The sequence below is a fragment of the Gallus gallus genome, chromosome 2 (genome assembly GCF_016699485.2).
Source record: "Gallus gallus isolate bGalGal1 chromosome 2, bGalGal1.mat.broiler.GRCg7b, whole genome shotgun sequence".
NCBI lineage: Eukaryota > Metazoa > Chordata > Aves > Galliformes > Phasianidae > Gallus > Gallus gallus.
In genome coordinates, this window is record NC_052533.1 from 148463390 (window position 1) to 148475556 (window position 12167).

At 57.7% G+C, this 12167-nt stretch overlaps 1 protein-coding gene across 3 annotated transcripts in view; it reads right to left on the reverse strand.

Moving 5' to 3' along the window:
* LOC101749352 (maestro heat-like repeat-containing protein family member 1-like) overlaps positions 1–12167 on the reverse strand; it is a 98045-nt gene that overhangs the window by 25219 nt on the left and 60659 nt on the right. For all 3 annotated transcript variants that reach the window (XM_025148109.3, XM_046927233.1, XM_025148108.3), the window contains 6 exons: positions 11831–11926; positions 11629–11733; positions 7426–7561; positions 4897–5009; positions 3897–4049; positions 833–987 (listed from right to left, as the gene is read on the reverse strand). In XM_025148109.3, the coding sequence (XP_025003877.1) occupies positions 833–987; positions 3897–4049; positions 4897–5009; positions 7426–7561; positions 11629–11733; positions 11831–11926 (758 nt within the window). The remainder of the gene's footprint in view (positions 1–832; positions 988–3896; positions 4050–4896; positions 5010–7425; positions 7562–11628; positions 11734–11830; positions 11927–12167) is intronic.

Sequence of the window (12167 nt, forward strand, 5' to 3'; positions counted from 1 at the left end):
TTCTGTGGTCTATTAAAAGTCTACCAATCCAACCTTTCTGTTCTTTATGATCTGTAGGAACTTTTTCAACCCAAACATTCTGTTCTCTTTGAACTCTAAGGACCCTCCCAGTCCAACCAATCCTATGGGTATGTGATCTTTAAGGACCCTTCCAACCCAACTGAAGCGAACCCAACCTACTCCTTGGTTTAATGGTCTGTTGAGACCTTTCCAACCCAACCATTTTATGGCTCTATGATCTTCAAGCATTCCTCCAATCCATACCAACCATCCCATAGTTATATGATCTCAATGGATCCTTCTAACCCAACTATTCCCATGCTCTATGATCTCGATGTACCCTTTCAACCCAACCCAATCCATTCCATGGTCCTATGATCTTTGAAGACCCTTCCAATCCAACCCAACCCAACCATCCCATGACTCTATGACCTTGAAGGACCCTTCCAACCCAACCCAATCCATTTCATGGTCCTATGATCTTTGAGGACCCTTCCAACCCAACCCAATCCATTTCATGGTCCTATGATCTTTGAGGACCCTTCCAACCCAACCCAATCCATTCCATGGTTCTACACTCAGGGCTCAGCCCGGGGCCAGCTCTGACACTGTGGAGCTCTGGCTTTGCTGAGCTGCCCCATTCCACAGCCCCGACTGCCCCAACCCCACTCAGATTCACTCATTCACTTCCCTTACACCCCTACACCCCACAAACCCTCAGCAGCCAGCGCACACACCGATCCTTCAGCTCCCAGCAGAAATTCCAGGAGGGGGAAGGAGCCAAAAAGCTTCCAGCTGCAGCTGAAGCAAAAGCTGCCCTGGATGCAGGTACCTGTCAAAGGGCAGCGTGCTGCCCAGCAGGCTGGACACCACCACGCCGGTGTGCTGGGCTGCCAGGATGTACACGGTCTGCTGGGCCGCCTTGCGCACGTGCTCCTCATCCACCTCCTGCAGCTTGCTGTGGATGATGCTCATGATGTCGGGCACCTGTGGGGCAACGGGGTGGCACTGAGATGGGGGAAGGGACTGGCGAGAGCTTGGGGGGGACTTTGCTGTGGTGTCCCCCCATCCCGGTGACACTGTGGAATGTAGGGGCTGGAATGGGGGCTCAGCAGCACCGTGGGGTTGGAACAGGAGGATGGTTGAGGTCCCCTCCAGCCCAACTATCCCATGGCTCTGTGATCTTCAAAGACCTTTCCAACCCAACCATCCCATGGCTCTATGACCTTTAAGGACCCTTCCAACCCAACCATCCCATGGCTCTATGATCTTTAAGGACACTTCCAACCCCAAAATCCCATGGCTGTATGACCTTTTAGGATCTTTCCAACCCACCCATCCTACTGTCCTATGACCTTCAAGGACCTTTCCCACCTATCCCATGGCTCTATGACATTCAAGGTCCCTTCCACCTCAACCATTCTATAGTTCTATGATCTTCAAGGACCCTTCCAATCCATCCCACGGCTCTATGACCTTTCAGGACCCTTCCAACCCAATCCATTCTACAATCCTATGGTTCTTTGAACTTTAAGGACCCTTCCCAACCAAACCATGCTATGTCAATATCACCTTCAAGGACCCTTCCGACCCAACCATTCCATGGTTCTACAATCTTCAAGGACCACTCCAACCCAACCCATTCTATCTTCCATGGCTCTATGACCTTTCAGGACCCTTCCAACCCAACCATTCTCCAGTTCTACGACCCCAGGAACTGGAGTAGAACAGGGGACAACCCCCCCTACCTCCCCACACCCCCCCCCCCCCTCCCCACCGGCTGCATGACGCACGGCAAGGCACGGAGGAAGCTCGTGCACAGCCCAGACCTGGCGGCAAATCCCCGAGCTTAGCACGGAGCTGCTGGGATTTAGCATCAGGTCGGGTTTCAGGATCTGGGCCGGACGGGGTCCGGACGAAAAGGGAGCAATGGGGAGGGGTCAAGGGGGGGATGCGGGCCGTTAGCGGGAGCTGCCGTGCACAGCCTGAGTGGTGAGGGGAGAGCCGGTGTTTCCAATTAGTGCGGGAGAAAAGGGGGAAGCTTAGACCTAAGGCAGTGGATTAGAGCGAAAAAAAGAAGTCCTCTGCGGAGTGAGGCACGGAATGGGACAGAGGAGGGGGTGGGATGGGGATGGGGATGGGATGGGATTGGGATGGGATGGGATGGGATGGGGATGGGGATGGGGATGGGATGGGATGGGATGGGGATGGGGATGGGGATGGGGAAGGGGATGGGATGGGATGGGATGGGATGGGATGGGATGGGATGGGATGGGATGGGATGGGGATGGGGATGGGGATGGGGAAGGGGATGGGATGGGATGGGATGGGATGGGATGGGATGGGATGGGATGGGAGGGGAGGAGAGGAGAGGAGAGGGGATGGGATTGGGATGGGGATGGGGAGGGGGTGGAGAGGGGATGGGATTGGGATGGGGATGGGGAGGGGGTGGAGAGGGGATGGGGAAGGCATGGGGAAGGGATGGGGATGGGGTGGGATGGGGATGGGGTGGGATGGGATGGGATGGGATGGGATGGGATGGGATGGGATGGGATGGGACGGGATGGGATGGGATGGGATGGGGATGGGGATGGGATTGGGATTAGGATGGGGAGTGGATGAGAAGAGGATGGGGATGGGAGGGGGATGGGGTGGGGACGGGATGGGGATGAGGAGGGGATTGGGGTGGGATGGGAAGGGATGGGATGGGATGAGGAGGGCACTGGGATGGGGTGAGGATGGGATTGAGATGTGGTGGGGAAGGGGGATGGGGATGATGTGGGGATGGGGATGGTGTGGTGATGGGATGGGGATGGGATTGGGATGGGGAGGGGAGGGGATGGGGATGGGGTGGGGAAGGGGATGGGATGGGGAGGAGATTGGGATGGGGTGGGGATGGGGAGGGGACTGAGATGAGGTAGGGAAGGGGATAGGATGGGATGGGAGTGGATGGGGATGGGATTGGGATGGGAAGAGGATGGGGATGGTGTAGGGAAGGGGGTGGGATGGGGATGGGGATGGGGTGGAGTTGGGATGGGGATGAAGAGGGGATTGGGATGGGATGGGGAAGGGGATGGGGTGGGGAAGGGGATGGGATGGGGATAGGGATGTTGATCAAAACGGGGATGGCGATGGGAGGAGTGACAGCTCCAGGGAGTGTGGGGCAGGCGATTGTACAGCCAGAGGTTCAGTGGGAACGGTCCCATCCTTCCAGTGCCCAAAGGGAGCTGACAAACTGGAAGGTGACTGCGTGTGGGCAGAGTGATGTAACAGAGGGGAACAGTTTCAACTCAAAAGAAGGGAGATTTGGGGTCAGATGTGGGGAAATCCTTCACCCGGAGGCAGTGCGGCCCCAGCACTGCTGCCCGGAGCTGTGGGTGCCCCATCCCTGGAGGGGCCCGAGGCTGTGGGGGGGCCCTGGGCAGCCTGAGCTGGGGGGCAGCCAGCATAAAGCAGTGGTGGGGCTGGGGGTCCCCTGCAACCCAACTATTGTATGGCTCTATGATCTTTAAGGACCCTTCCAACCCAATCACCCAACAACTCTATGATCTTCAAGGACTCTTCCAACTCAACCATTCCATGCTGCTATTAACTTTCAGGACCCTCCCAGCACAACCTTTCCATGGCTCTATCATCTTTAAGGACCCTTCCAATCCAAACATCCAACAACTCTATGATTTTTAAGGACTCTTCCAACCCAAGCATTCCACGCTTCCATCACCTTCCAGGACCCTTCCAACCCAACCCATTCTATGGCTCCACGACCTTTCAGGTCCTTTCTGACCCAAACCACTTGATGAATACCGACCATACAGCCCAGCTGCCAGGACCTGGCGCTCATTGGGATATACGCACACGGGATGCAGAGGGGTTGGGGCTGCCCTGGAGGGGCTCACCTTGTCCTGCAGGACCGCCCCCCGCTCCTTGAGCAGAGCATTGATCATGACGGTGGCTGCACGGGAGCAGTTCTTGTCGGGGTCTGCCAGCCCCTCAAACATGGCGAGCAGGAGGCTCATCAGCTGGTCAGGGGGGACACGCTTCCCAATCACCTGGGAGGAGAGCGAGTGACTGAACGAGGGGTTGAGCAGCTCAACTGGGGGTGCCTCTGGGGCTGTGGGTCCCCCCTGCTGCAGGGCTCTGCAGGCGGCCATCCCTGAGCTCAGCCCCACAGCTCTCTGATGGCACGATGGGCAGCCCTCCTGCTTGCTCACAGACTGCTGCAGGGGTGGGGCTTTAAGGTCCTTTCTAGCCCAACCACCTCAAGGCTCTGTGGTCTTTCAGGACCTTAACAAGCCAACTCAACCCATTCCCTGGCACTGTGATCCTTCAGGACCTTTCCAACCCATCCCATGGCTCTGTGATCTTTAGGGATCCTTCCAACCCAACCATGCCGTGGTTCTGTGATCTTTCAGGACCTTTCCAACACAACCCAAATCATCCCATGGCTCTGTGATTTTTAGGGATCCTTCCAACCCAACCATTCTGTGGCTCTGTGATCCTTAAGGACCTTCCCATCTCAGCCCAACCCATTCCATGGCTCTGTGATCTTAAAGGACTCTTCCAACCCAACCATTCCATGGCTCTATAATCTGTAAGGCCCTTCCAACGCAACCATTCCATGGCTGTATGACCTTTAAGGACCCTTCCAACCCAACCCATTCTACCGTTTCCTGGCTCTATGACCTTCAAGAGCTCTCCCAACCCATTCTATGCTCGTATGACCTCTAAGGACCCTTCCAACCCAACCCATTCCATGACTGTATGACCTTCAAGGACCCTTGCAACCCAACCCAACCATCCCATGGCTCTAGGATCTTTCTTTGTATAGACTTCTGGGAACCAGCATCGTCGCTATGGGGCAGGATCCTCGGAGCAGCCCCACACTGCCCACCTTACCATGGCTATGTTGGTGCAGGTGCGGAAGAGGACGGTGAAGTCGGGCTCTTCCAGACCCCTCTTCAGCGCCTTCAGTCCCTCCACCATCTCATCCCGGTGGTCCCGAGCGAACCCTGCGGACAGAGCAGCGCTTGGGTCGGATTGAACACCGCAGTGATGTGGGTCCCAAATGCCACAAAGGTGTGGGTCAGAGTGGAGCTGCCCCAAAGGACCACAACACTGCAGCGATGTACGTCGGACCCACAGCAGCGAAGCAGAGCTGCGCTCTGCACCGCCTCCGAGCGCTCATCCCCAGTGCTGCCCTGACCTCTCCTGGTGATATGGGGAAAGTCAGTCCGAGGGAGCCCTGGAACTGCACTGAGATATTCCACAGCATCTCAACCCCAGTCCTGGGACAGAATCACCCCACAGCATCACCCCCACCCTTCTTGGACGTGCAGTGGGGCCAGGAGTGGGACCTGGGGACCATAGGGGATGAGGAGAACACCCCCAGGAGTGGGAGGTGGACAGGGGACCCCCAGGAGTTGGGGTTGGAGTTGAGACACCTAGGAGTGGGGGGATAAAGGGGACACCCCCTGGGGTGGGGGACCCCACTCCTGGCCCCACTGCGTGGCCAAGAAGGCCAGGATGGCTTGTAGGGTCCGGAGACAGCCGGTCATCCCCCAGGCTCTGTGCTGGTGGGTGTGGAGGATATCAGAGGTCTCTTCCAATCTTAAGGATTTTATGGTTCTATTTGGGTCACGGTGGGGGTGGGCTGGGGTTGGAGTTGGGGATCTTGGAGGTCTCCTCCAACCCTAATTCAGGGTCACGGTGGGGACGGACTGGGGTTGGACTGGATGACCTTGGATGTCCCTTCTGACCTTAATGACTCTATGGTTCTATTTGGGGTCATGGTGGGAGTGGGTTGGGGTTGGACTGGGGGATCCTTAGAGGTCTCTTCTGACCTTAATGACTCTATGGTTCTATTTAGGGTCATGGGGCAGGTTCTGGACAACCTTGAAGGTTTCTTGTGATCTTAATGACTCTATGGGCCTATTTAGGGTCACAGTAGGGTAGGTTGGGGTTGGACTGGATGACCTTGGAGGTCTCCTCCAATCCTAATGATTCTATTTAAGGTCACAATCGGGGTGAGTTGGGGTTGGACTGGATGACCTTGAAGGTCTCTTCTGACCTTAATGACTCTGTGGTTCTATTTAGGGTCATGCTGGGGCAGGTTCTGGATGACCTTGAAGGTCTCTTCTGACCTTAATGACTCTATGGGCCTATTTAGGGTCATGGTGGGGCAGGTTTTGGATGACCTTGAAGGTCTCTTCCGACCTTAATGACTCTGTGGTTCTATTTAGGGTCATGGTGGGGCAGGTTTTGGATGACCTTGAAGGCCTCTTCTGACCTTAATGACTCTATGGGCCTATTTAGGGTCATGGTGGGGCAGGTTTTGGATGACCTTGAAGGTCTCTTCCGACCTTAATGACTCTATGGTTCTATTTAGGGTCATGGTAGGGGTGGACTGGGGTTGGACTGGATGACCTTGAAGGTCTCTTCTGACCTTAATGACTCTGTGGTTCTATTTAGGGTCATGGTGGGGCAGGTTTTGGATGACCTTGAAGGCCTCTTCTGACCTTAATGACTCTATGGGCCTATTTAGGGTCATGGTGGGGCAGGTTTTGGATGACCTTGAAGGTCTCTTCCGACCTTAATGACTCTATGGTTCTATTTAGGGTCATGGTAGGGGTGGACTGGGGTTGGACTGGATGACCTTGAAGGTCTCTTCTGACCTTAATGACTCTGTGGTTCTATTTAGGGTCATGGTGGGGCAGGTTTTGGATGACCTTGAAGGCCTCTTCTGACCTTAATGACTCTATGGGCCTATTTAGGGTCATGGTGGGGCAGGTTTTGGATGACCTTGAAGGTCTCTTCCGACCTTAATGACTCTATGGTTCTATTTAGGGTCATGGTAGGGGTGGACTGGGGTTGGATTGGATGACCTTGAAGGTCTCTTCTGACCTTAATGACTCTGTGGTTCTATTTAGGGTCATGGTGGGGCAGGTTTTGGATGACCTTGAAGGCCTCTTCTGACCTTAATGACTCTATGGGCCTATTTAGGGTCATGGTGGGGGTGGACTGGGGTTGGATTGGATGACCTTGAAGGTCTCTTCCGACCTTAATGACTCTATGGTTCTATTTAGGGTCATGGTAGGGGTGGACTGGGGTTGGATTGGATGACCTGGAAGGTCTCTTCCGACCTTAATGACTCTATGGTTCTATTTAGGGTCGTGGTGGGGCAGGTTCTGGACAACCTTGAAGGTCTCTTGTGATCTTAATGACTCTATGGCCATATTTAGGGCCACGGCAGGGCAAGTTGGGGTTGGACTCGGGAATCTCGGAGCTCTCCTCCAACCCTAACGATCCCATTTGTGGGTTTCTTTCCAACCCGACCCATTCCATGGCTCTACGACCTTCAAGGACATTTGCAACCCAACTCAACCACCCCACGGCACACCCACCCCGGGCCCGCCCCCCACTGCCCACCTTCGTAGCACAGCTGGATGTAGAGCAGGCTGTAGACGCAGTCGACGGCGCGTTGCCGGACGCTGCCCACCGAGTCGGAGCAGCGCGGGGAGAAGAGGGCGATGAGAACACCCAGGTTGTAGAAGGGGACAACGGTCTGCGGGGACAGCACGGCTGGGTCGGTGATGGGATGGCACCGGGATGGTGTTGGGATGGTAGCAGGAGGGCACTGGGATGGGAGTGGGATGGTGCTGGGATGGCATTGGGATGGTACCAGGATGGCACCGGGATGGTGCTGGGATGGCATTGGGATGGCATTGGGATGGCATGATGGCATTGGGATGGCATTGGGATGGTGCTGGGATGGCATTGGGATGGCATTGGGACGGCATTGGGACAGCACTGGGATGGCACTGGGATGGCAGCAGGAGGGCATTGGGATGGCACTGGGATGGCATTGGGAAGGCAACAGGAGGGCACTGGGAAGGGACTGGGATGGCATTGGGATGATACTGGGATGGCATTGGGATGGCACCGGGATGGTGCTGGGATGGCGCTGGGATGGCATTGGGACGGCACTGGGATGGCATTGGGATGGCAACAGGAGGGCACTGGGATGGGACTGGGATGGCACTGGGATGGCATTGGGATGGCATTGGGATGGGACTGGGATGGCAGCAGGAGGGCATTGGGATGGGAGTGGGATGGCACCTGGATGGCACTGGGACAGCACCAGGATTGCATTGGGATGGCGTTGGGATAGCACTGGGACGGCACTGGGATGGCACTGGGACTGGGATGGCATTGGGATGGCAACAGGAGGGCACTGGGACTGGGATGGCACTGGGATGGCACCGGGATGGTGCTGGGATGGCACCAGGATGGAGCTGGGATGGCATTGGGATGGCATTGGGATGGCAGCAGAAGGGCACTGGGATGGAACTGGGATGGCACTGGGATGATACTGAGATGGCAACGGGATGGCGCTGCGATGGCGCTGGGATGGCATTGGGATGGCATTGGGACGACACTGGGATGGCATTGGGATGGCAACAGGAGGGCACTGGGATGGGACTGGGATGGCACTGGGATGGTACTGGGATGGCTCTGAGACAGCATTGGGATGGCGCTGGGATGGCAACAGGAGGGCACTGGGATGGCACTGGGATGATACTGGGATGGCATTGGGATGGCACCAGGGTGGCATTGGGACGGCACTGGGATAGCATTGGGATGGCAACAAGAGGGCACTGGGATGGGACTGGGATGGCATTGGGATGGCATTGGGATGGCCCTGGGATAGCATTGGGAAGGCAACAGGAGGGCACTGGGAAGGGACTGGGATGGCACTGGGATGATACTGGGATGGCATTGGGATGGCACCGGGATGGTGCTGGGATGGCGCTGGGATGGCGCTGGGATGGCATTGGGGCGGCACTGGGACGGCATTGGGATGGCAACAGGAGGGCACAGGGATGGGACTGGAATGGCACTGGGATGGGACTGGGATGGTACTGGGATGGCATTGGTATGGCACTGGGTTGGCATTGGGATGGCACCGGGAGGGCACTGGGGTGGGACTGAGATGGCACTGGGATGGCATTGGGATGGCACCGGGATGGTGCTGGGATGGCAACAGGAGGGCACTGGGATAGGACTGCGATGGCACTGGGATAGGACTGGGATGGCATTGGGATGGCACTGGGATAGGACTGGGATGGCATTGGGATGGCAACAGGAGGGCACTGGGATGGGACTGGGATGGCATTTGGATGGCATTGGGATGGGACTGAGATGGCGTTGGGATGGCATTGGGATGGTGCTGGGATGGCATTGGGATGGTGCTGGGATGGCATTGGGATGGCATTGGGACGGCATTGGGACAGCACTGGGATGGCACTGGGATGGCAGCAGGAGGGCATTGGGATGGCACTGGGATGGCATTGGGAAGGCAACAGGAGGGCACTGGGAAGGGACTGGGATGGCATTGGGATGATACTGGGATGGCATTGGGATGGCACCGGGATGGTGCTGGGATGGCGCTGGGATGGCATTGGGACGGCACTGGGATGGCATTGGGATGGCAACAGGAGGGCACTGGGATGGGACTGGGATGGCACTGGGATGGCATTGGGATGGCATTGGGATGGGACTGGGATGGCAGCAGGAGGGCATTGGGATGGGAGTGGGATGGCACCTGGATGGCACTGGGACAGCACCAGGATTGCATTGGGATGGCGTTGGGATAGCACTGGGACGGCACTGGGATGGCACTGGGACTGGGATGGCATTGGGATGGCAACAGGAGGGCACTGGGACTGGGATGGCACTGGGATGGCACCGGGATGGTGCTGGGATGGCACCAGGATGGAGCTGGGATGGCATTGGGATGGCATTGGGATGGCAGCAGAAGGGCACTGGGATGGAACTGGGATGGCACTGGGATGATACTGAGATGGCAACGGGATGGCGCTGCGATGGCGCTGGGATGGCATTGGGATGGCATTGGGACGACACTGGGATGGCATTGGGATGGCAACAGGAGGGCACTGGGATGGGACTGGGATGGCACTGGGATGGTACTGGGATGGCTCTGAGACAGCATTGGGATGGCGCTGGGATGGCAACAGGAGGGCACTGGGATGGCACTGGGATGATACTGGGATGGCATTGGGATGGCACCAGGGTGGCATTGGGACGGCACTGGGATAGCATTGGGATGGCAACAAGAGGGCACTGGGATGGGACTGGGATGGCATTGGGATGGCATTGGGATGGCCCTGGGATAGCATTGGGAAGGCAACAGGAGGGCACTGGGAAGGGACTGGGATGGCACTGGGATGATACTGGGATGGCATTGGGATGGCACCGGGATGGTGCTGGGATGGCGCTGGGATGGCGCTGGGATGGCATTGGGGCGGCACTGGGACGGCATTGGGATGGCAACAGGAGGGCACAGGGATGGGACTGGAATGGCACTGGGATGGGACTGGGATGGTACTGGGATGGCATTGGTATGGCACTGGGTTGGCATTGGGATGGCACCGGGAGGGCACTGGGGTGGGACTGAGATGGCACTGGGATGGCATTGGGATGGCACCGGGATGGTGCTGGGATGGCAACAGGAGGGCACTGGGATAGGACTGCGATGGCACTGGGATAGGACTGGGATGGCATTGGGATGGCACTGGGATAGGACTGGGATGGCATTGGGATGGCAACAGGAGGGCACTGGGATGGGACTGGGATGGCATTTGGATGGCATTGGGATGGGACTGAGATGGCGTTGGGATGGCATTGGGATGGTGCTGGGATGGCATTGGGATGGTGCTGGGATGGCATTGGGATGGCATTGGGACGGCATTGGGACAGCACTGGGATGGCACTGGGATGGCAGCAGGAGGGCATTGGGATGGCACTGGGATGGCATTGGGAAGGCAACAGGAGGGCACTGGGAAGGGACTGGGATGGCATTGGGATGATACTGGGATGGCATTGGGATGGCACCGGGATGGTGCTGGGATGGCGCTGGGATGGCATTGGGACGGCACTGGGATGGCATTGGGATGGCAACAGGAGGGCACTGGGATGGGACTGGGATGGCACTGGGATGGCATTGGGATGGCATTGGGATGGGACTGGGATGGCAGCAGGAGGGCATTGGGATGGGAGTGGGATGGCACCTGGATGGCACTGGGACAGCACCAGGATTGCATTGGGATGGCGTTGGGATAGCACTGGGACGGCACTGGGATGGCAGTGGGATGGCACTGGGACTGGGATGGCATTGGGATGGCAACAGGAGGGCACTGGGATGGGATGGCACTGGGATGGCACCGGGATGGTGCTGGGATGGCACCAGGATGGAGCTGGGATGGCATTGGGATGGCATTGGGATGGCAGCAGAAGGGCACTGGGATGGGACTGGGATGGCACTGGGATGGGACTGGGATGGCATTGGGATGGCATTGGGATAGGACTGGGATGGCATTGGGATGGCAACAGGAGGGCACTGGGATGGGACTGGGATGGCATTTGGATGGCATTGGGATGGGACTGAGATGGCGTTGGGATGGGACTGAGACGGCGTTGGGATGGCATTGGCATGGCATTGGCATGGCACTGAGATGGCACTGGGATATACAGGGATGGCACTGGAATGGCACTGGGATGGCAGAGGGATGGCAGCAGGACCCACAGGCGGCCCCACTGATGCCCACTTACGCTGACGTTGAGCCTGCCCAGGTAGAAGTCCAGCAGCGCGGCGCTGAGCTCCACGGCACGCTGCCGCTCGTGCTGCTTGCTGGATTTGATCCATGGGCCCAAATGCTGCGATATGGGGTGGGGGGATAACGTTACCGGGGGGTGATGGGGTCCTCGGGGGACACAGGAAGGGGGCGGCGGGTGAGATGGAAGTGGGATGTACCGCAAACATGTCCTGAAGGCCGTGCGGGGTCAGACTGCGCTGCAGGAGGGTCCTCAGCAGCTCCTGGAGGGCACCAAAGGTGTCTGCAAACAGCTCCTGTGGAGTGGTTGTGGGCTGTGAGATGCACCCCCCAGAAGCAGGGGGTGGTGGGGTACCCCCAGAAGTTGGGGGGTGGAGGGGGGAGCCCCAGGGATAGGGGATGGAGGGGACATCCTCAAGAGTGGGAGATGGAGGGGGCGCTTCCAGGAGTGGGGGGTGGAGGGTTGGGTACCCCCAGGAGTGGGGGATGAAAGGGGTACTGCCAGGAACAGGGGATGGAGGGGACACCCCCAGGAGA